The sequence below is a fragment of the Phalacrocorax carbo genome, chromosome 3 (assembly GCF_963921805.1).
Source record: "Phalacrocorax carbo chromosome 3, bPhaCar2.1, whole genome shotgun sequence".
NCBI classification, from domain to species: domain Eukaryota; kingdom Metazoa; phylum Chordata; class Aves; order Suliformes; family Phalacrocoracidae; genus Phalacrocorax; species Phalacrocorax carbo.
Genome location: NC_087515.1, coordinates 2098471 through 2123057, shown reverse-complemented (window position 1 = coordinate 2123057; position 24587 = coordinate 2098471). Strand labels below are relative to the sequence as shown.

The window sequence follows — 24587 nt, the reverse complement described above, 5'->3', positions numbered from 1 at the left end:
TTTCTCTTTTTTTCTCATATTGGAAGAAATGACTTCTCACCTGCATTGTAGTATTGATCGAGTGATTACTTTCTGCCTGGACCTGTGGTTTTTCTTCATAATTTGGCCACTGACTCTGAGCCGGACCCATTCGATCCTGGGACTTTGAAGCTGGGAATGTGAAATACTCTCTAGTATAGGTCTGTGTTGGGATGGGATAAGCTTCAGGTCGTGGGGGCAGAGTCTGTTCCTGAAAAAGGCAGGAAGAACATAAGGTAGAATTTTCTAAGTCACACAGATCCATATGGGATATTATTCTAAACATGCATTTTCCAAATGTTTTCTTTTGGCTCATAGGAGCATTATTTGTCTGGAACTGGAGATAAAGAGGTTGTCTAGTATCAGACAGAACTGTGGTTATGACTCATGTTTTTATGGTCCGAAAACACATATGCAGTATTGTACAAGCCCAAGTAGTCACAAGGACTGAACAAAATTGAATAAAAATAACTCAAAGCTGTCTCAGTCTTTCATGAGCTCTAATACGCAAAACCCCCAGCCAGTCACTAGCACCAGCATTATGTTCAAATAGTTAAGTGAGACACCGGTTTGACTCAAGCACACTGCCGCTATTGATAGCTAAGGAAAGTTTAATAGCCAGCATTTTGTTTGCCACTTCTGACCTCTGTACAAAGATTTCCAGTAGAGACTGAGGTTATTTTGGTGGTAGTTCCAGATGCATAGGCATTCTTTCCCCCGGGGCTTGGAGGCTGATCTGTTGGAAAGTTAAAGGAAGCATTTACATGACTGTTAATAATAATTACATAACTTAATAAAATAATAGTATTCACAAAATAACTATGATTTTTCCTTTGAGTAGTTCTAACAAGAGGCTTGCTCCAAACGTTACTACTACCTTGGCATTTTAAACTTAATCCATTTTTAAAAACAATCATCCCCTTTTTGAATTCAACAGCCTCTAAAACTCGCAGAGGCGGCGTCTACCCCTGAAAGAAGGATAATCTTACTTACTTGCTACATTGGGACTGGAGCGATGATCGGCTCTGTTCTTCATTAATCTATCATCCCCTGGCAGCTTCTTTGGTTCACTGTACTCCGTCCATGGCAGCTGAGGGCTCTCAGGTGACCCATTTTGAGCGGAGTTATTATACAGCTCAAACCCTTCACTCTTTGGTCGCGGTTTACCTGAGCCACGGCGGTCAGAAACTGTAACAGTTGGATATGTATTTTCCCCCTTACAGTCCACTTACATTAACCACCCTCTAGCCTGTTCTTCAACAAGAGCTACCCCGCGTTTATAATTAAAAATGAGTTCTCAGTAAAGCAAACGCTAGGTTTTAAAGTCTCTACTTCTTCAGATACACGATCCCACTCTTATCAACTCTACAGGATTCCTTCGCTCTGTATGCTTCAAGAGAGCTTTTGAAAAGGTACCACGGTATTTAGAAAAGCCAAACGTGCTTTACTGAAAAGTCTCTTGCTAGTTCTCAGAAGCATACAGCATCTGGGATGGTGCTGTGAACTGTGGTAATAAGGATTTATTCTTTTAACCCGTTCTTTTCTAAACTGTGGTACTAGCCCATATGTAGAAAAGGCCCTCCTTGAAAAAACTATTTCCTTTACAACATTATTTTACGTAACACTTAAATATGTCTTTTGTTTGTTCACTGAAGTAGGATGATAAAATAGAACAGTGAAGAAATGTCCAAGAACTTCTTATGATCAGACACAGGAACTTAAGAGGACACGTTTCAGTATTTCTAGTTTAAAAGAAAAAAAAGAAATTTTCAGTGGCAAAATATGTTCCAGGGGCTTCTGTTTCTATTTCTGCCTCGCTCTCAGTAACCACACATCGCACTCTCCGGTTACAAGGAAGCCATATTCCAAGAGGCGGAGAGAAGCTTTTATGAAAGGGATAAAAAGCCACCAAAGTTTAACGCCCTGTGTACTCGCTACATTCCATTTATTAAAATAAAAATTACTTCAAACCAGAAGCGTGTTTAAACGCATCACTTAATTTTTAAAATGTACATCTGCAAAGCGTTTGTTAATGATTGGACTAGCACCATTTCAAACAATATCTAAGAACAGGTGAACTTTTGATACGAAAGGAAATGCTTTTCTGCACAATTGTGTTTCTTTTCTGATCTAATGTGTTGGTAATTTTTGGCAAGCTACTGTGAATTATTATATTTTCTGCATTCTAAGACTTCTAAAGCTTTTATCAACGTAAACAACATTAGCATTTTTACCTCTCTGCATCATTGGTGATGGCTGATTAAGCAGGGTTGCCAGACCATGGTAAATTGCTCCTTGTTTTGCTACTTCTAGCGTTACTACAGAACCTGTCCTAGTCATAAGTTCTGCTGCCCTGCAATAAAAGCCAAAGCAAATAAAACAAATCAGACACTGTATTACTTGGTTCTCTTTATTATCGATTTGTATGTCATGATTTCTCATGGTTGCTCTAGTAACCTTTTGTTTGACAACACACTCCGATTAATACTTAAAATCACTGAAAAAAAAATGCACGATTACTAGAAGATACGCTTATTAAAGAGACGGCCCCTACAGGCAAGCACTGGTTCCAGTTCCTGCACTTAAAGGTCAGAAGCCAAAACATTTCAAATCAGAGCTAAATAAAGTTTGCTCAAAACTAAAGCCCTAACGTGTAATAAAATCTCTTCTGTATAGACAACCTATATCATATACAGAAAATACTACACCAACAGCTGAACTTGTTACTAAGGTTATTCATAGGCAGTTTTCAAAAGCCAAGACAAAGCCTAACATGTAAAAAACCACGAGCTTCAGCCCTTCTCAGTAAATTATTGCTCTAGCGTTTTCTTCACGTGAAGACACCCAAGGAAAGCATTGCATACCTTTCCTGGGACAGGCCCACCAGACTCCGACCATCCACGCTGAGCAACTGATCCCCTGCAGCCAGACGACCATCCTAGATACATATTCGGGAGAGAAGAAAATTCATACACCAATGCTAACATGGTCTAAATTAAACCAGTTATTCACACATACCGGTAAACAAAGGATTTAAAAGCATTTCCAAAGGATCTTTCTACCTCTGAACTTCTGATGTTTAAGAGTACTAACCACATCTGCAGCACCTCCTTTCACAACAGACTTGACATATATTCCAAGTTTGTCTTGACCAGCACCCTACAGAGAAAGAAGCATTAATTTATTACATTTGTATTTGGTCTCTTAAGCATTGCACAGTGTTAATCACAACTTTACAGGGCTAGGTAAACTTCTAAGTTCTCACTACTTTTATGTATTCCTAAACTGGAAAAACACAATTATACAGAAAGGAGTTATGTTCACTGAAAGTCAAAAGAAAATTTCAATATTAGGCCTATTGAGCCTGCAAGCATTGTTAGAAGCAAGGAATATTTGGTCTTAATGCAAGCTTGAATAAGAAAGAAAATACATTAACTACAACTTACACTTCAGAGGTTTGTTCTAATCCCCTTCTAATAACAAATACTTGCACTTTTACATGCACGTTATTACTTTTTATACCTCTATGTATTATGTTCCAAAAGACCGTGCTGTTTCCCTCGCTAGTACCCAAATGAAACACGGTAAATGGCAAATTACAAGAACAAAGGAATAGAAATGCTTTTTCCATTCGTTAGGACTGTGAAGGAGCCAGTGTAAAGGAACAAACAGCACCTCTAGTTTTACAATAAACAAGTAGACATTATAATTAATAAGCCTTTCAGAGTTAACAGAGCCAATATTTAAGTCTACTGGAAAACCATGCCATTTTGTTCATAACATGTGCCTCAAAGCATTCCTCTCAAGTTTGAAACATTCACGGTGAACTCCTGGCGAGACAACCAGCAGATTAAAGACAAGAGACCGAAAGCATCTCTTCAAGCCATGCTCTCGCACCACCCACATGCTCCCGTTTACAAGCCACCGCGCAGATCAGCCTGAGCGTTAGTATCGCAAACCTTGGAGTTCTCCCTTACAACGTACGACAATTACTTGTGATTTTGTTGCCTACTATAGCAGCGGTGCCATTAGACTCTGCAAGTCACTTGGAGGAAGAAAGCTAACTTTTCAGCAGAGCGCAGTTTTTAATGGAATGCCGTTTTCTGAGATAACCCCCCAAGTTGCTTTGATACTGAATATGCAACTTCCTCCTTTTTTCCCCCCCCAGCTTTTCCAACTCTTTTGGCAGCAAAAGCATTCATTGCTCCCATCACGCCAACAAACTAAGACAAAAATCAAGGTGAAGATTATTCTAAAGCCGGTGTTATAGATGGTTTTCTAAGCAGGTAAAGAACCTAATTTTTATTCATTAAATCTTGAGTTAATCCCAAATGTTTACTCAAGAGCCACAGAAAAGGAATTCCTTCCAGTCCCATGATTCCAGATTAACATTCTACAAGTCCAAATTTTTAATAATTGCTTAAGCTGTACATAAAGAAAAAAAGGGAAAAAAAGGCAATAAATAACTGAAGTAAGGACACTTTGTTTGTCTGGAAAGAATATAGGGGAATTTAAAAAAAGGTGGTTTTTTTGTTTGTTTTTTAAAAGGCTCTAAAGAAACATCAAGGTAACCGCAGAATATTTTTAACTTCATACGAGAAAAATCGGTTAAAGTTATGAGGAATACAGGTCAGGAGACAGCCAGATAAAGAGAATGAAAAACAAAACCATGTCCTTGTATATTAACAACCGGTTCAACAATGGATAGGAAGTCATTCATTTTCACAAGGAATGGAAATTATCGGAGAAGCCCTAAACGAATGTCCTGTTCACCATGCGCAGAAGTTTTCCAGAAAAAGGACTAACAATAATGTAACTAAATTTGCCGTTAGAAAATTTATCAGGTCAATTAAAACCAAGGGCTGGAGAAGGACCCCATGACACTGAACACCAGAGCAGTGATGGGGCAAATGTATTTCATTGGTCCAAATGCGAAGTAATGCTCCAACCTTGGAAGGGACCCGTCCCCATCAGGGCACTCTTGGCAGAACCAGTTACCACATCCCCTTGTTGGGAACTGAAAATTAAGATGACTGAGTTTATATGCTCTGAAGCCACTTGGGACTGATGCTGCTTTTATTCAGTCCTAACTTCAAAGGACACTAGCAAGAATCTCATTCCCCCTTGGGTCCAGTAAATCAGAGATCTGCCTAACACAGCGAAAGATCAGGTAAAATCCAGCAAGCTTTTTGGAAGAGTACTGCCACTTTAAACAGTGTATATATTAATCAAGCAATTTGGGGACTGTGACTTTGGTACTCATAAATTATATTAGACACACCATATCCATACATATCACCTTTCTTATGCTTGATTATAATCGTTAGTGCACATTAACTTGAAACCACCTGTTTAAGCCCATGATATGTGCACTGGTTTGCAGATAGTGATAAGAGAAACATTTGCAATTGCACAAACGTCCATATAATAGTTTCCTAAGTGGCTTTAACTCATTGAGAAAGATCTTTTCAGTCACTATTTTTCGGAGCTGTGTTCACATATCGGCTCAGGTATGTGGGAAGCCAAGAGAACTAACAGAAAAGAACAAACAAAACCAGAAACCACCATGGTCACTAAACATCTAAAAAGGTTCACATTTCAAAAACTGTTTATAATTCTGATTATTCTGGGGCTCAGAGGGTAACAGGGATTATCAGAAACATGGAATAGCTTCCTTGAGAGAACTGCCTAAATAGACATGGACTCCTCCGCTTAGCAACAATCAAGGAAATAAAGGTCTACAGGATTATGAGTTGCTCGGATCGGATTATTTACCATCTCTCTAATCAGCCAGCAAACAAAGCTTTCTGATTCAAGCTACCAGCTAGCATGTTTAAAAAACAAAACAAAACTCCCACCCCACCAGACAAATACCCCCGCCCCCCAAACCGAACTGGGGCAGCAGTGGGGGGAGAGAACATTTTCCCTAGGATTGCATAATTAAATTGGGAAGCTGCCAGGAACGAGACCGCCCTAGATGGCAAAGTGCAAACATGCACAAAAAAGATCACAGCTTCATGGTACAGCCTTTCAAGTGCTTTCAGAAAAAATTATACAGATATAACACATTCTGAAGGAAATTCTGAGATGACAGGAAGCTAGAAACTAGGAGGCACCACCTTACACTTGTGTTATGTTCTTTGGATAAATACCCCATAGCTGGAAGATTCCAGAACAGATAGAGTGTTGCTGTAACTGTTCTTACAGTCTAAGCCTTACAGTAGTTTTTCATTATGATGTGAAGTTGACACTTTACTCTGTTCCTTCTTTTTTTAATGCGATTATGAAGCCTATACAGTCTGTCAAGCCCTTTTCCTCTTCTTTTAAGAGAAGTTACAGGCAGATGTGTTCACTCCAAGTCATCTCGCTTAATACAAAACTAATGAAAGCACAAAAAATGACTTAAAAATAAATCTCCATTCAGATTTCATAAAAAATCTTTTACCAGCTACCACATCTACTCACATATTATTAGGATAAATGAGTTCCTTCTCTGCCTACTTCACATGCCATTTAATGTTTCTCACAACATGCCTGTGCTCTCCCTTATGCTTGGGAAGACCTCTCGGTAAGTTAACTCATCATCTTCCTTCAACTTTTACCCTAAGCTTTTGAATAACTTAAATCCAAATTCTTGATTTCTATTGAAACAGACTTAATTTTGCTTCAGTTCCACCTTCCAGGAGACTGCATTAGAAGGAAATGTACAGTTATTAAGGCCAGAAAAAGGATGTTAGTATGTGGTTAGATGTGCATACTAACCTTCAAAATGAGCAATTCTCATACAAACCACATGAATTTTTCTCCTATCATTTATTGACATTACAAGAAAACAGGTTTCTCTGCCAGCTGCTTATTAACCTGCCTTTCTTTCAAAGGAATGTGAAGGTCGACATAACTAAAACTGCTCCCCCCGAAACAAAACAGCAACGATGCGTGTATCAGTAACAGTAATACGGCAAGTGTCCTTCTCAGTTCACTTTATTTTCTCCAATCCTGAATAACAAAAGCAGGTGTATATCTGTAAAGCTGTTAGTCTGAACAGAAGAACACAACTGCAGGAGTCAGATGATCGTGGAAAGCAAGAATGTAGTAAGCATAAAGAGATGATTAATTAACCTACAGCACATTTTCTCAAATATACATGTATATAGCCAGTTACACCCCCCCAGCGAGTATTCTTTCAAAAAACAATGTAGAAAATCCTAAGAGTGCCTCACCTATAGTAGTAAACTCTCTAGTGCTACCAACCTACCTTTCACACTTGAAGCAACGTTTTCCCACAACCCTAGCAGAAAGTGAAGCAATACTACCCTTCTGAGGAAAAATTAGGGGAATCCTCTCCCTTAAGTAAATAATCTAAGGAAAATTTTCGAGGCGTGTAACTGAAAAACACCACAAACCTACTGCTGCTTCTTTACTGCATCCAAATTAGCAGCTACACTTTTTAGTCACGGCTTTCAACTGGAAGAACCACTTCTACAAAACGAGCGTGATCACTGTATCAAAAGCCACCAACACAGGCTTCGGTTCACCTGGGTGACAATATTCCTGAGCTGCATGACTAGAAACACTCTAGTCTGAAGACCTCCTTTGTTTAGCTCTGAACGGTATCTATTCTTACAATGCTCAGCCAAAGCAGAGAACCACAGGGAAAAGGTTTTAGAAGGAAGATATTAGCTGATCAGAATTAGATGAACGGTGAATTGTGGACTGAAGAAAGGGAATTACACGATGTTTAAAAATTCTGATACCTCAAGTACACTAGACCTAAGCTCCAAAATGAGAAACGCCCCCATTCTGTGCTTTTACAATACAGTTAAGTAATCGGTATGAAAGACCAACCCAGATCATAAAAACTGCATAAAGCACAGAGAACTGAAGTTGAAGGCCAGCAGTGGAGCACTATTTATACTCTTCTGTATTTATTTTTTTTTCAAATGTAATCCTAAATTAATGACAATGACACTAGCAGCGAACTCGTACAGAGCATCAGAAGAAACTCCCTCTGCCTGCTCCCATGCTGTCCTGCCCTCGGACCTGCACGGGCACTACTGTGTCGTGGCAGGTCCCCTGACAGACCTGGCTGACGGCTAAGCTGACCCCTGTCCCCAGTCCCTCTCCCCCCCAAATAAAAGCTTTGTTTTCAAACAAATCAGCTGCCTCAAATTGTTTACAGCACAGCATGACCGTTCAGAACCGCCCGGGCAGGGGGGATGCTAGGAGGGACCTGGGTCAGTAAGGGAGGGTGGCAGTATTCTTGGTAAGCTGTCGTGCCAGCTTTTATCAGGTGTGTACCTGGGTGCAACTGGGTACCTGCGCTAACAAATGCGTAACTGTCAGGGGCTGTGAACATATAGGACAACCCAAATGGGTTTTTTTTTACTGCTAGAAACCCAAACGCTCTCTTTAAGAAGGAAAATAGGAGTCAGGAATTGTTCATCTTTTAAACGTAAGAACAATTTCCCCATGTTCAGACTACGCCTGTGAACTTGCAGGAGGGAAGTCTTTTTAATGAGCAATACAAAAAAATACCAACAAGTTCCACCTAACAGAACATATTTCAGTTTAAACACTGCCTGAGTAATTCCCAAACAGGTTAAAACAGCATGACATAAAATAATCAGCGTTTCTTTGCTGCAGCCTCAGGCTCCGCTATGTGGTGAATAGTATGATTTTTAACCCAATATTTAAACCATTCCAAATTCCTAAATTCTAAGTCACTTTCTGACTTGTCAAGCAGCTTTGAGCAGCGTCTGCAGAGCAACAGTATTCTGCTGGAAGCTGAGTTCCAAAACAATTGCAAAAACCAAGAAAGCCACCATAGATGCAGATCCCCACACAGAAAAACTTCACTTGGGGGGGGTGGGGGGTGGGTTTTTTTTACAAACATTTGAAGTTCTTTTTAAGCTTTTTATAGCCTGCATGGAAAGAGCACCCAAAAGATACTTCTCAGCATTGCCAAGGACCACCTATTCCCCTCCTAAACATAAAAAATTCACATCATCCTAACTTTAGCAAGGGATGGAGGCAAATACCATATCTCAAGGTGAAGTCAAACACAAACTAGAACACCTTTGCTGATGTAATTACACAACAGGATAAAAATGTCCCTTTTTTTTTTTCCCCCAGGAAGGTTAATTAATTCTCTGAGTAAAAACATCGAAAGATTCCTAAAAATAATCTCCATGCTTGAGCTTATTCATTTTTAAGATGGATGCACACAGCCAGTGCATGTTGGAAACGGAGGGAAACTATTCGGTCCAGTACTCAGAATGAAGCCACAGATTTGCATGAGATGCAACACCTGTATAAAGTTTTGGTTTTTTTTTAAAATTTAAAATCATCTTACACTTATCCTAAGAAGTAATTTAATGCTTTAAAACAGCAAGAGTTGAAAGATGTTAACATATTGCACTTACAAGTTTGGCACACGCTTAAGTTCAGTCAGAGTATGAGAATAATTAATCCGAAACTTGCTGTGACTTACAGGTTGCTGCAGGAATTCTGAGACAATGGGGAACATTCTCTCATGTTTAGATGGAATTTTAATAGATCATCTAATCCTGCTTGGGAGGTAAAGGCAAACAAAGTATACTTCTGTATACAGAAGTCTGCTTAAAATGGTAACTCAGGTCTTTATCCTACATCAAATGAAGCAAAGAATGTATGGGAAAAATATCTGTTTAAGTGGCCAGACTACCTTGTAAAAAAGTAAACAAACAATGAGTCCTCCTCCAATAAACAGAGCAAGAACAAAAGGAGCCACAAGTCAAGAGGGTAAGCAAGACACTGAGGTATGAAACACCATCAATAAATCCTGCAATTAGAACTCATCAGAAGCTCTACCTCCTGTAGATCTGGTTTTATTGCATCTGCGTGGCCCACATGCACTGTGTAACGATACTTCATGTGGGACAGAAGGAAGATAGGCATGGTTTCAGAAAAGAGGACTAGCTTTATTTTTATCATAGTAGCCTAGTTTAAAACAGTTCTAAACAGAGCAAAACCTCGTCCAGAAAAACTTTAGAAGATGGAGTCAAAAATTACAACCTGAGGATATATATAAAAGCAAGGAAATAAAGAGGCTTGTTAAGTTTATTACACATTTCGATGATGATGATTGTTGTTTAATGTCTCTATCAATGATCTGGACGAGGGGATCGAGTGCACCCTCAGTGAGTTTGCAGATAACACCAAGCTGGGTGGGAGTGTCGATCTGCTGGAGGGCAGGAAGGCTCTGCAGAGGGACCTGGACAGGCTGGATCCATGGGCCGAGGCCAGTTGTGTGAGGTTTAACAAGGCCCAGTGCTGGGTCCTGCCCTTGGGTCACACCAACCCCAGGCAGCGCCCCAGGCCTGGGGCAGAGGGGCTGGGAAGTGCCCGGCGGAGAAGGCCCTGGGGGGGCTGGCTGACAGCCGGCTGGGCATGAGCCAGCAGTGCCCGGGTGGCCAAGGAGGCCACCAGCCCCCGGGCTTGTGTCAGCCCTGGTGTGGCCAGCAGGAGCCGGGCAGGGATGGGGCCCCTGTGCTCGGCACTGGGGAGGCCCCACCTCGAATGCTGGGCTCAGGTTTGGGCCCCTCGGGACAAGAAGGGCCTGGAGGGGCTGGAGCGTGTCCAGAGAAGGGCAGCGGGGCTGGGGCAGGGTCTGGAGCACAAGTGTGCTGGGGGGCGGCTGAGGGGGCTGGGGGGGTTTAGCCTGGAGCAGAGGGGGCTGAGGGGAGCCCTTCTCGCTCTCTGCAGCTGCCTGAGAGGGGCTGGAGTGAGGGGGGGGCTGGTCTCTGCTCCCAGGTCACCAGTGACAGGATGAGAGGAACCGGCCCCAAGCTGCGTCAGGGGAGGTTTAGGTTGGATGTGAGGGAAAATGTCTTTACTGCAAGAGTGGTCAGGCACTGGCACAGGCTGCCCAGAGAGGTGGGGGAGTCACCATTCCTGTGGGGTATTTAAAAGATATGTAGACACAGCACTTCAGGGCATGGTTTAGGAGACCTGGTGGTGTTGGGCTGAAGGTTGGATTTGATGATCCCAGAGGTCTTTTCCAACCTCAGTGATTCTACAATTCTACTACTCATAGGTCTTGGGTTGCACAGTCCATGCAAATCTAATTTTTTTTTTTGAAATGAAATGAAAATTTCAAATTATTCAAGTGGTGCTCATTAGGCCCTAGTTTACTGTAGCTGAACACTGCTGAACAAAGCTTACGTTCCAATCGGTAATAACACACTTATTTTACTGGTGATCTGTAGCTGAATTGACAAGAGACCTTCTCAAACCTCTGTGTAGACCCTACATATGAATTCGCACTGAATCTTCTGTATACAAAGCCTGCACATGAAATGAATATTGCAATTCAGCTCCTAACACTGTAAAATACATAAATATTGTAATTAAACCCCAAACCACTATAAATGAATCAGGAAAAGGTTGATATGCCGACACTAGTACCTGAAGATTGAATATTTTGTAACATACTTACGAAACTTCCTAAATCGATTTGTTTTTAAACCAAAAACTGCCTTGACCTCTTAGAAGGAGAAACGAAAATTGCAGACTATGTTCCCAAACCACAAAGTAAGACGTACAAATACTAAAATAGTAGAGGATTTCACAAGCAAGAAAGAATTAGCCTACACATGTAAGAAAAAAATTAACAGTAGCTCCCATTTGTTTCAGAGGATGTTTTATCATTCCTCCATCACGCGGAGTGAAAAAAAAAAAAGCCCAAACCACAACACATTTACAATAGCAACAGAACTTAAGTCTCAAAATATGACCACAGACTGCAGAGCAAAGCACAGTTAACCAGCTGGAACTTCAGCAAGAGCCTTCAGCTCTCTCAAAAACCTCTCTCAGATTAACGAATTCACACAGACTGGAGCCAAGAAAAAAGGGTTGACATTAAAATCTCACCTGAGAGATGACAACTTTTAAAATGTTTTTATTACATGTATAATATCAATGACATTGATAAATAGACATATATGGTTTCATCAAATAAATACCCTATCAGTTCAGAAGAAGTACTTGTTAAGGATTTACATTCAGGAAATTAAGTAGTAACAAAAACTCTGCAGACTTTCATTTATAGATGTCTTCTAAACAAGCAGTAGGACAACTAGATAAACAACCTAGTATCCCAGGACATATCACCATGTATGAAGGAATTTAGTAAAGAATTTACTGAATAAACGAACAAATTAATTGACTGAATGACTTTCCTGAAGGGCCCGACAGATTATAAAACTTCTGAAAACTCATGCAACTGTGGCAATCTTCAAAGTAGAGCAATTTTGGTACTGCTGGCCAGTGTAACTTCAATCTCTAGAATGCTGAGACAATATATTTAAGAGTCATGCACCAACATGGGGGGTGGGGGTGGGGGGTGTGTGGGAGAAGAAAAAGAAAAAACCCAAACAAACAAAAAGGGGTCAAACCTTAGATTCCCTCATTGAAAGAGCACCTGGAAGGTGAAGAGAGTAACAAACCCCACCCTCCAAATATTAGGTTTATGGGATTTCCACTCTTCAAGTCACACAGACATAAATCTCAAAAAAAAAAAAAATCTGGAAAGTCACTGGGAGCAGGAGGATGGAAGGAAAACAAAGTTGATAAAACACAGCAAAGTCAATCACACATTTAATGCCTCAAAATAAAAACAAAACAAAACAAAAATATGCTCAGCTACCTAAGATTTATGGCAAAGGTATGCAAAGATTTCATACCTGTTCTCCAGATGGGCATTTGCCCCTTTGAAGGCTATAAAAATTCTCCCACGTTAAAGAAGCCAAAGGACCGAGTTGGATAATGCAATCAAACCTCAGCTTTTGAGACCACCTAACAAGAAACAAGTCATTCTCCATCACATCCGCTTATCACCTGGGCCATCTATCAAGCAACACATCAGCGTACAGTAGCCCATACTTGTTTTCACAGTTGGGATTATTTTGCAAGCCCCTCCTTGCTCTAAGAGGGCTGCGCCCAAAATACTGTGTTTGCTTCGAAACTTATTACGAGAACTACAGAAATAGAAGAGGCAGCGTTAAAAAAAAAAGTTATAGCCACTTCTGTGGAGAAATCAGACCAATACGGAAAAGAATGAGAGAAACTACGCTGACCTGAAAAAAGAAACTACTACATCAGAACGGTGTAAAACTGGGGATGTACAAGACTACAGTAGCACTGAATTAGTAAAAATGCCAATTAAAGAAAATATTAAAGAAGGACAGATTTTATTGCTAGTGTTGCTCTGTCACAGGTGAGTTTTACAAGACCTTGTAACACACACAGGAAAATCTGGCTCGCTTGTATTACATCAGCCATAAAATCTGAGCATGCCATAAAGTGCAAGTGTATATAATCCAGCATTTTGAAGACCAGGAACATCAGATAGAGTCTTCCTAATGGCACCATCACAGCTAACCCACGAGCTGGTGATTCAGTCACTGCAGAAGCATTAAAAGCAGGCAGAAGCAATCCCGCCTGCTCCTCCTTCCCATCTAGTATTTGCCAGGACAAGCAGCTGTAACGGCATGGTGGAAACAACACGCAGCTGGGTTCCCAGGCGAGCCGCCCATGCCACGCCACGCGACGCCACGCGGGGACCTGCTGCCAGCAGCATGATGGGCTGGAGGTGCTGGAGGCACCACGCAGCCCCACCGGTACCCAGTGGGAACAAAGGCGTTACCCCTCAACAGTTGATCTACTCCCAACCTCAAGCATCATGCTGCACAACTAGCTTAGGTGGATCACAAACTAGCTGTAATTTCTGTGAGGTTAATAATATTCTTGCAGTTTTAGTAGATCTGTAGGATGACGCAGTTATTCCAATACCCATCATTAGAATTAAAGCTATGAAAACTATTACAAAAACGCTTTTCCAGTTGTTAGGAATGACGGCAAAATTGTAGTATGAAATAATTAAGGAAAAACTACGCATCTGCAGAACGTATCGGCAGGTTCGGCACCCAACCAAACCGGTTATGCTCCAGACAATTAACAGTACGGTCTTGTCATTACTTGTTCTGAACCATCATTTGCCCATACCTGTCTAGCTTCACATACTTTGTTTATCACTCCAATAAAACTGGCGGGATGAACAGCTTCCAACAAAGACTGGCAGAATCAAGTTTGATTAAAGAAAAAAATACATGTCACTTTTTTGACACGTTACATGTATTAACAACTACTTTTATTTACACAAAATGCAAGAAAGTCTTCCTAATGACCTTTCAAACAATATTGGCTTGAAGATTTGTCTTAAATACATGAATATTTAAATGGTTTCAAGCTTCACATGAAGAGTAATAAGAAAAGTAGTCCTGAAGTGAAGGTATTTTCACTCACCAATTATAGGTTGACTCAATCAACAAAAGAGTATCATACAGTTACCAACCTTTTGAAAGTAATATTCCAATTTAAGTGGCTTCAGACACCAGGACTACGTGTCAAAACACTCCACTGGTTCACATAAACCACTGGAGGTCTTTGAAAAATAAATAATTTTCAAGACTCTCTAGATTTTGATGAATTACGCAAACATTAAAGATTTCATTTTAATAACGCAGATACCACATATATGTGTACGTATGTACACACACAACACACCCTGCTGAAATATTAGGATGTGTTATCTCTCATAACATTTCAAGGATGACACTGTTTCCCTAAGTCGGTCTTTTTTGTTAAGCTTCCGTTGTATTTTATAAAACCGAAATGGTTTAAAACCAGCATGAATCCCTGCACTTAAGTGTCTTTAAACAAAGCAGACAGAAGTGTAGCCTGATACCAGCCATCAGGCCTGAAATCTTTTAGCTCCCTACGCCCAGAGTTGATTTCACTGATTTCCAATCGAGGCTAATTCTCTGATTCCAGGCTCTTAAGTTTACATAGATGATCTCTGTAAGTTTTTATAAACATCCTTAAAGGCAAGTTTATGCAACAGAACCAAGTCTCCGTCTGACCTCCCTGGCAAGTAATTAGTGTAGAAGTATTTAAATAACCCAAGATTGTAAGCATTCTAGAGAATATCTAAGTTTGCTAAACCATGCAGCCAGTTTAAAAATGTATTCTCTAGGAGGAAAAAGCAAAGGTTTGTGATCACCCAAACACTCACAGCCCCTCAAGCTGCATGCATTTTGTAGGCTGTAGCTGGATGGGTACGTATTTATCTACTTCACACACCGAGCACACTATGCCTGCGACTCACTGAGCTACTCGCAGTCAGCCCAGAGGAATGAGAAAGGCCAACTTCGTAGCTACTGGTCCCACCTCCAAGCAAGGGCGAACCCCTCTGGACTCGAAGATCAGAAAAACCCCACTTCGTCAGAGGAAGGCAAGGCCTCGGCCACCTCAAGACCAGTGTCGATGCTTTGGAAATCTGTCATCATTCAAGAAAATTCTTCATAGCATGCCCTATACAACTTCCAAATACAGTGAGGGGAACCAGCCTTCTGTAAGTAAGACTGGTCTGTTAGTTGTGGCTACAGCTGCTGTGAGTCACGTCGTACCCTGCCTTAAAAAGAATTTTAAAACTGACCCATGCTCCACATTCGTAAACTTCTGCTTTCCCCGCTCAAATCCTCCTCCACAGCATGGGGCGGGGTGGACGAACCAAACATTTTTGGAGTTTGGACACATTCGGACAAACTACAGTCACAAGCGGGTAAAACACTTCCAATTAAACAAAACAGGCAGGGGAGATTCGAACTTTGGTGACAATCAGCATTATTCGCAGGCCAAGAGACATCAGGCATCTGTGAACAATTCTGTTGTAGCTTTAATTTGCGCTGGGTGGGAAAATGTGAAAAATAAGTGTTTTACTGTGAGGATTAAAAGAAGTTTGGTTGCGGGTGGTACAATGTCACAGGGCTCTGAAGCATCTGACAACTTAGAAACTTCACATCCCGTGTATGCAGGAGCTCTATTTACATACAGCCTTAAAAGCAGTAAAGAGAAAGGGCTGAAGAGTTCTGTTGTTCCCTTTAATGGAGTAAAAGCTACCTGTTACTTCTATAAAAAAGAATGTCCGCAGTCAGGACTGACTTGCACACAAAGCAAGTGGATAAACCCTCTATCCCCCTGAAGCGGGCGTCTCCCGGGAGATAGGACCAGAGAACCAGCGATGTTCTCTACTAGGCTTCCCGAAACGGCATTAACAACATACGCACTCCTTTAGTCTCGTGCATATGTAGGTGAGTTTCGGGGTTTCTTGATGCTTTGGTTGTTTCCTGTTTCGGTTTTGTTTGTTTGGTCGGTTTGTTTCTGTTTTTTAAACCCAACAACAAATTAGGGCATTCAGAAACCGTAACAAGGTAACTGGATGAACGTGGAAAGCAGGCGTGCTGACACAAATCGCTGTAGTGCCGTCCGTGCTAGACACAAGCATGCCGATTTGTAACATGATTTCTCTCATACTCTGGAAATTTGAGTGCTTCTAAATGATATCTTTGATGAAAACCAAAGCAACCACAAGAACTAGCTAAAGCAGCTGGCCTGAAGTCTCATTCTGAGACTGGAATTAAGTATGCAGCAGTTCCTACCTAACCGTACCTTGCTCTTGCTCTTTTGAAAGGGGAAAAGTGGTCAGTAAAGGGAAAATGCTTCATATATGACACTTGTCAAACACTAAGCAAGTTTTAGTCATTAGTCTTAACTTTTCAGAAAAGGAAGCCTCATTTTTTATTATAAACGCTGCAACCTAAGGTTAATATGATATGCTACAAACGCATAAAAGCACTCTGAATTGTTAACTAAAGAAATTAAATAAGTGAGCCGGTTTGATTCCACTCCTCTTTTGTTTCAAAGGAAACATCTTTCACTGAACTCAAGGAAAATATATTGCTTGGGCTCCATTTCCCCAAACAAGGGTTAACGTTTTAATGTACGTTTGCTACAAATGCTCTGTGAGCAGTGACACAGTAAGGGCTACACAGAGCTTTGTACCGCTTGCATTGCAGATTCTGCGACGCTCTTCCCTGTTAAGGCAACTCTGAACTAATGCTTTGGCTTAATTAGGTCTCTGGATAGGATTTACAGGCAAGACATACTGGGCAATCTAGTCTGGAAGAAACCCCACCCTGTATCCCTGCCCTTTTTTGAAGAAACAGTTCTTGGCTCTATAGCTAAGGACAAATTACACCCGAAAAGCCCCACAGCACAATCTCCCACATAACGCTGCTCTGCAGTTTCGCATGGATACGACTTAACCCAGTATCAATGCACTCGCTGTCGTGTGCTATGAAGCACCTAAAGTTTTACTCCAATTGAGAGCATTATTCACACAGGAAGAAGTCTACACAGAATTTGTTAACTTCTGGAAGTCTTTTTCATTAATAGGAGTAAAAAAAAAATGAAATTAAAATGCTGTATTAACATGTATCTACACGGAATTTTGGAAGTTACTTGAATGCCAGAACTGAAGCCTGGGACAGGAATTCTAGCTCAAGCATATGTGCGCTCTAACTTCTGTGGGCTTGCTCGCAAGTGCCCGCATACAGAAGGTATTAGTGCAAGAAGGAACTGGCACATGAACTTTAAAACCCACTTTGTTCTGGAAGGCATTAAATACAAACGTCTGGGTGACCCATTTGCAGTATCAAACTAAATAAGTGAATAAAACCTAGTAAAATAAAAAAACAGGACAAAAACATTCTACTTGAGCACAGCTGCCATCTCACAGCTAGTAAGAAGAAAAATCATGCTGTGCTGGCATAAGCTTTAGTTTTTACAGAGCATAGGAAAACATTAGCAGAATTTTTATAGAACATCTACAAGGTACCAGAAATTTAACCAAGACACCCCCTGGAAGTTATGAATCAACAAGAAACAGGCAAATTGATAACACATCGCTACTTATTTGTTCTCAATGAAGACTACACTGGCAGCTTACACACTATCTTATTCCTGCAAGACCGAGAAATCTGTGCTGGAAATGACAATTAAATACTATATTCTTGCTTTAAGTCCCTCCTACGAAGCCTGTTAAGGCAACATCAGTAGTTCAGATGGCCAAAGTGAATTGGCATCAAACATTAAACACAACAAAACAACTTCTAAATCTTCTTACTCAAACATTTCAATTAATTCATGCCGGGAGGAAAGGGCAAAAAATTTCCTTACATACTTAGAAAGCACAGACACAAGACGACTTCAGATACTGAGGTATCTGAAATCTTAAGAAATCTTAAGACTTGAAACACAAGAAACTCTTACTAAAGAGCTAACCAACAGTTAAAAAATCCCATCAACTGTCCATATTTGCAAACACAGAGAAGAGAGAATCAAATCTGTATGTTACGTTAACAGTACTAACTATAAACCTAAAACTTTCAATTTTGGGGAAAAAAAAAAAATTAACATTTGTAAACGGCCGTTTAAGCCTGTTCCTTCTACGTAGGTCACCTAACAAGGTATTTGTAGAACAAACTTTCAGAATAATTTCACATCGGAATTGATATTCCTGGTAGTCTCAAACCCTCCTTAAATTTAACACTCTAAATTGACTGTTAAATATAACATGAGGAGCAACGTTTAGAAAATAAAGCTACTTAGAATTATTTAATTAAACCTTAAGGACAATCAAGGTTGCCAAATAATACGAAGTGTTTATGGTTAAGATGCCACACGCTTATTTTTAGAAGAATGAGCCCGTTCCCCAGAATATTTATGGATGAACTGTCACACTCAGTGTTTGAAATGCTTCTGTTAAAAAAGAAACACGTTACCACCATCTCATCCCATTTCAGCAAGCACTCTGAAGGTATTTAATCTAACCATCTGTCAAAAAAACCTAGGAAACACACGCTGATTTATGTGCCAGCAGGGGCGCATACGTATGTATTTTAAGATGCCTTTATATACATATATTTTAAGGTAACTTTTTCTGTAATACAAATAAAAGATGACTGAGAAAGAAGTAAAAGTGTGCCACACTTCAGTGGACCGAACTGTAGTATACTAACGACTATAACCAGCATGTGAAGATTAATCAATAAACCTGCTCTATCACCCTTGCAGAACACGAGAATCCCTCCTTTTGTGCAGCAGCAATCTGAACAGAATTTAAATGCTCTGTGAACGTGTTGAACATCAGATACCCTAACTGCAATGTACTTGCATGTTCTGGTCTTTTCGGAAGGGTCTACAGAGTATTAAAAATCTTACATATGCTGTTTGGGATGTCAATTTTAATTCCTTTACTAAGACTTTGTAAGGGGGAAACAGACTTTTAGAGGAACCTGGATTGAAGCCAACTAATATGACAAGTAAACAGACCACAGGTCATGCTATTCATGCTCTGCCACAGTAAAACAGCAGTTATCACACCTGAATTTTAAATATTAATAGTCACTTCCACAAATTTGAGAAGTGCATATGAAGAACAAGCTAAAAAAATTAGTTTTTTCTTTCTAGATTTTAGAAAGTTAGCCACTAACATCTGACTATATGCAACTGCATGCTGTATTACATTGCTGCTACACGAACAAATAACTACTGGCAGGTTTAAACAAGCAAGAGAGCAGGAAAAAGTACAGGGATAGTATTTAAAACTTCAGAGAAAAACAGTCCCAACAGAAACCTGAACAGACTTACCATGGATTCTGTTCTTCCAACAACAGAAAACCACATTTTGATCTCCGGGACTACAGATCCTTGAAAGAAAAAAAAACAGTTCTCCACTTCTCTTTCAGCCCTCAACAGCAACTACCGCTTGAGTCTGCTGGATTTTCCAAGATACCCATCAAGATAACTCGGAGCTGGATGCTATGACACAGTGTAGTGTTTATCAACACCAGCTATAACCAATACAATATTCAGACTCTTACGTAATCGGTTTTGCCGTTCTGACTTCCATTTACTTTAGAGGCTTTATTAAACTTTGAAAACTGCTAGGAAAAAAAAAACACCAAACCAAAAACGGGAGCCCTTTTGTACAAAAGACAAAAACCTCCAAATTAAACAGGAAGTAATGTGCTGGCCCACAGATGGCTAAGGAGTCACATGCAAAAGCCCCCAAAAAGCGATATATTTTTAAAGTAAACTGCATGCACACGCTGCTTCCAAATCATCTGGATTTCATAAAAACTTAACCGCAATGTGGTTGGGAGTCAGGCAGCTTTTAACATCAAAACATCTTTCAGGGTTAGAGCAACCAGATTCTGCACACAACCTCAAAAAGCAATACTGTTCCCGATGCCCGACCACTCCTACCAGCTACGTTTCCATATGCCTATTACAAAAGCTACTGCTAATAAAGCTGCAGGAGTATGACTGTGAGAAAACATGCAACACCTACAGAAGGGCAGAACAACAAGTTACCTGTTTGGATCGCATCTGAAATTATACAGTTTACCTTTAAATAAAAATAAAAACCTGTGTAAAGTGTTCAGTTTAAGAAATGCTGTTAGGTATTTTCCCAGGTGAAAAAAACCCAAACGAAAACCCAAACACACACACCACCTTTTACAGTGCTCTGGCAGCTAACAGTTGTTTCATAACTGAACTTCTTTTCCCTGGTGTATCCGCATACAGCGTACACGCTCACTACACGGCTGCTCAGAGGGGTGTCCCGCCTCAGAGAAATGCAGTGAACTAGGTGATAGGCAGCATTTCTGCTCTCTCCAGCACTCCTGGCAGGCCTGCAACACTTCTGTTTCACAGCTACTCATATTTTATTTAATTACAAGTAATGCACTTAAACATTTTACCTGCTGTTAGGCGGAAAGAGGATCAAATACAGGGTTCCCAGGGACCTAACACGTTCATATACTCCTTACTTACCTCCTTTGGTGGTGTTTGAGTTTTGCATGGATGTCCATGTGCGTGTCATCACAGAATCACAGACTGGTGGGGGTTGGGAGGCACAACTGGAGCTCACCCCATCCCACCCCTGCTGGAGCAGGCACCCCCAGAGCAGGGGCACAGGGCCGCGTCCAGGCGGGGGGTGAATGTCTCCAGGGAAGGGACCCCACAGCCTCTCTGGGCAGCCTGTGCCCCTGCTCTGGCACCCGCACAGGGAAGGGGTTTGTCCTCATGTTCAGGGGGAGCTTCCCGTGTTCCAGCTTGTGCCCGTGGCCCCTTGGCCTGGCGCTGGGCACCGCTGAAAAGAGCCCGGCCCCATCCCCCTGACACCCACCCTTCAGATATTTATAGGCATTGATGAGATCCCCCCTCAGCCTTCTCTTCTCCAGGCTGAACAGACCCAGGTCTCTCAGCCTTTCCTCCCAAGGGAGATGCTCCAGCCCCTGATCCCCTTGGCAGCTGTCAAAGATACTCATGATCACCAAGTATCACAAACTGAAACCATCTATCATAAGAATAAGCAGGTGCCCGGCATTTCAATGCAAGTCGCATCACTTCTCTGCTTGTGTAACCTTAGCTTCAACTCCAACCATCTTTTTCGACTGCAGCAGAGAAGGCATGAGAACCGCTTGGTAATTAAGAACGTTTGGTGTGGAAGGGGTATGGAAGGTATGGTATCTAATTTCCCCATTAACAACTCTTAATTGGCACAGACTTTATTTCTCTACAAAACCCTGAGAACTAATAAAAACTCAAAGGATTATGAAATGATACATTTGTTAGATGTTTCCTCAGAGGTGAGCACAGAGTACTAGGAAAGCGTAGTCTCTTTGCAATGAGTAGAAAAGCAGTCAGTAGGAATTATTTTTCTTTACGAACTCTGAGAATCTGCCCATTTCATCCACCTCTAGAATATCACCCACCCACATTTTAACCAACCTCACCCAAAGACAAGCATGAGGAGCCCATTAAGACTTAACAAGAAAGGCAGGTCAGCACCGACATGCAAAGGCACTCTCACATCCTCACAGCGTGTTACTGAGAGCAACTATTTTGTCACATTACGGAAAAAATACAACTGTTTTCCCAAAGCTTAATAGTTTCACAGTTGTCTTTCCCTGGTTGGAGCTGGACCACCTGTTGATCAGCTGCTGCGTGTTCTTTCATTACCGCACTTTTGAAGCACTCTAGAAATTAATAGTTCAATAAATGTAATTGGGTCAGCAATCAAACTGGGATCCTGTGCATGGCAGCAGTACCTGTGCAGTTCTGAAACTGAAAATGAGCTATTCATTTCTTCAACTATAAGGTACTTTCACACGAGCACCTGAGAGCCAACCTTCACTGTTAAAAATGTTATTAAAACCTACATCTATTCTCACACTTGCCTCTCCCTCTCACTTCAGGTACTCTATCCAGTTAATGTTTAGAAAATTTTAACTAATAGCCCACTGGACTTCTTCCTCCATTTTCCTCAGCCAAAGGGAAAAAAAAAGAGAATTTTAGTTTTTATACTGCTAAATGATACATGACCTGTGTCATGTTTGAAAAATCATTAGTACAAGTCAACAAGGTATGAAAAAGAAAAAATCCACACACTATTGCTAGCTTCCCAGTCACACCCACTCAATTCTCTAATCTGCTCTGCTCTGGCCAGATTAAGAAAATTAATGCCTGTGTGTTCTTCCTTACTCTGTTGTTTTTATGAAGCCTATTACAGGAAAAATATGCTATTAATTACTTACAATAAGCAACTTTGAACCCCTTGAAAATAATCCTATTTAACTACTACAGCCACTTGTTTCAACACAGTGTGAGAAGATTTTTTCTATCCAATGAACATTCTGCTGACTTCAAATTAAATGGAAGTTTCTGTTCTACACACACTGAAACTACAATAAAAATCTGCCTCTTGCTTATTTCAGATTGAGGTTTTAAAATCAGAATTCCAGTATTGTGGCTGGCACACCGCAGCAAGGTGAAATGCAATCACTGCCTGAACCAGTGTTTCTGCAACTGTGCTGAGATGAAGACTACGGCTTCCACCACTGATCATGTCAAAGAAATCATTAAATTGGTTAAGTAGCTTCTAAAAAACTTTCAAATCAAGCTGACACGCTGACCAGTAGCACTGTTACATACCGCTAATGGAAATTTAATGTCAGCTGTTAAAACAACGTATAGGAGCCAGCCAGCTCCAGTGAAAAGGGAAACTTTTCCCCCTGTTATATCCTGCTTCTCTCTGCACGAGAAATCGGATTTCACAGTTTAAAGCTGGGGGGGGGAAATAATTTCCATGACACATTTTGAAACGCCCAACAGGAATGCAGATGGCAGTCAGAAGTCTGATACATATTTAATCTGGTGTACCTCAAGAGCTAGTATTTGCTTCTCAATTTATTAACCCACTTCACCAAAATAAGAGCAGAACATTCGAGTTACCCTTTTCAGATCCTGAATAGTTTCCTCAATAACTGCCAATCATTAGCAACATACACCAGACACCTGGTATTCCTCCACAGATGTCAGAAATAAACCTTAAAAGCTGATACCACGCAAAATTGCAATTTCAAGAACAGACTATGACATATGCAAAGTTGTACAAGAAAAAAATAGCGCTGTTTAGAAGCGGTTAACTATGTGATATAACTTAAAAGCAGTAAAACAATTGCATTTTCAGCCCATGCACTAAGTGCCAACGATGACTACAGCATTCTGAGGTTTCACGTACCACACAGAGAAGAGGCATTAGGAAAGACTTGTTGTAATTATACGGCTTTACAACAGTTACAACAAGGACTTTTGGATATCACCATTGCATAATTTCTAACAAGCTTAAAACTCCAAGGTTACGTCTGCTATGGGACCCAGTTAATAAAGCAAAATCAACCAACTAGTGGAGTCCTCCACCTGGTGGCTGGAGCTGTATGTGCATTCTATACGTTACTCTCTAGGGCTAGAACAAGCAGCAAACAGCCCCGATCTCGGCAAGTCAGGCAAGAGGTACACCCTCCTTCACCAAGTACTTAATACGCTGTAGCTCTGTGCTGTAGAGGCAAAACGGAAGCCACACAGGCTTCCGTACACTGTGAAAGACGAGGCACTGCCTTCATAGCAGAAAGTATGCAAGCTTGAATGTATATATTTGAATTATGTTAATCAAAATTAAAAAATACACATTCTAGCCTTGATTTTTATTGCTTTTCTTGATACTTCTGCTACTTTTCAGTGGAAGTGCTAAATCAGCCTGTTCATTAATTACTTTTAATAACACTGCCAAGTTTTCGCTCTGAACAACAAAAAAAAAAAAGAATAAAACTGTAAGAGAGGTTTAAACTAAAATGTCATAATGGCTTTGTAAACCCTTTTGTATTGATCACATCTGTGTATTTTACAGAAACCTCCTGCAGCCAGAATAAAAGTATAATCAACATGATGTGCACAACAAACTTATGGGAAGTAGATTTTTTCCATTAACATTTTCCACAGTAGGCTGATGAAAAAAAAGAGAAAAAAATGAAAAAGAAATAGAAAAGCTTTTTTCAATAACACTTACACAAACTGACTTCCATACCTTGGCAGCAACAATGCTCAGGCCCATTCCGTTTTGTTTTTTTAGTGTTACAGTAATAATTTCAGGTTCTTTCCTCAGAGGCTGAGCCTATCAAACAGGGAAGGGGAAAGAAAAAAGACAAGTGTTCATATGCACTGCCAGGCTAGGAAGATTCCTGCGCAAAACAGTCCATCTACGATCAAAACTAAGTTGTTGG

General features: G+C 40.6%; 1 protein-coding gene across 26 annotated transcripts in view; it reads right to left on the bottom strand.

Annotated features, from left to right (window-relative positions):
- The window catches only part of AFDN (afadin, adherens junction formation factor), a 134738-nt gene that overhangs the window by 22463 nt on the left and 87688 nt on the right, over nucleotides 1-24587 (bottom strand). For 12 of the 26 annotated variants that reach the window (XR_010371925.1, XR_010371926.1, XM_064445582.1 and 9 more), the window contains 7 exons: nucleotides 24374-24478; nucleotides 3112-3177; nucleotides 2883-2956; nucleotides 2253-2371; nucleotides 1012-1206; nucleotides 663-754; nucleotides 41-229 (listed from right to left, as the gene is read on the bottom strand). Coding sequence is in view for 24 of the 26 variants with exons in the window: in XM_064445582.1 (XP_064301652.1) it covers nucleotides 41-229; nucleotides 663-754; nucleotides 1012-1206; nucleotides 2253-2371; nucleotides 2883-2956; nucleotides 3112-3177; nucleotides 24374-24478 (840 nt within the window). In the remaining 2 variants the exon portion in view is untranslated. The remainder of the gene's footprint in view (nucleotides 1-40; nucleotides 230-662; nucleotides 755-1011; nucleotides 1207-2252; nucleotides 2372-2882; nucleotides 2957-3111; nucleotides 3178-24373; nucleotides 24479-24587) is intronic. The other 14 variants (XM_064445585.1, XM_064445593.1, XM_064445606.1 and 11 more) reach the window with 3 other exon arrangements.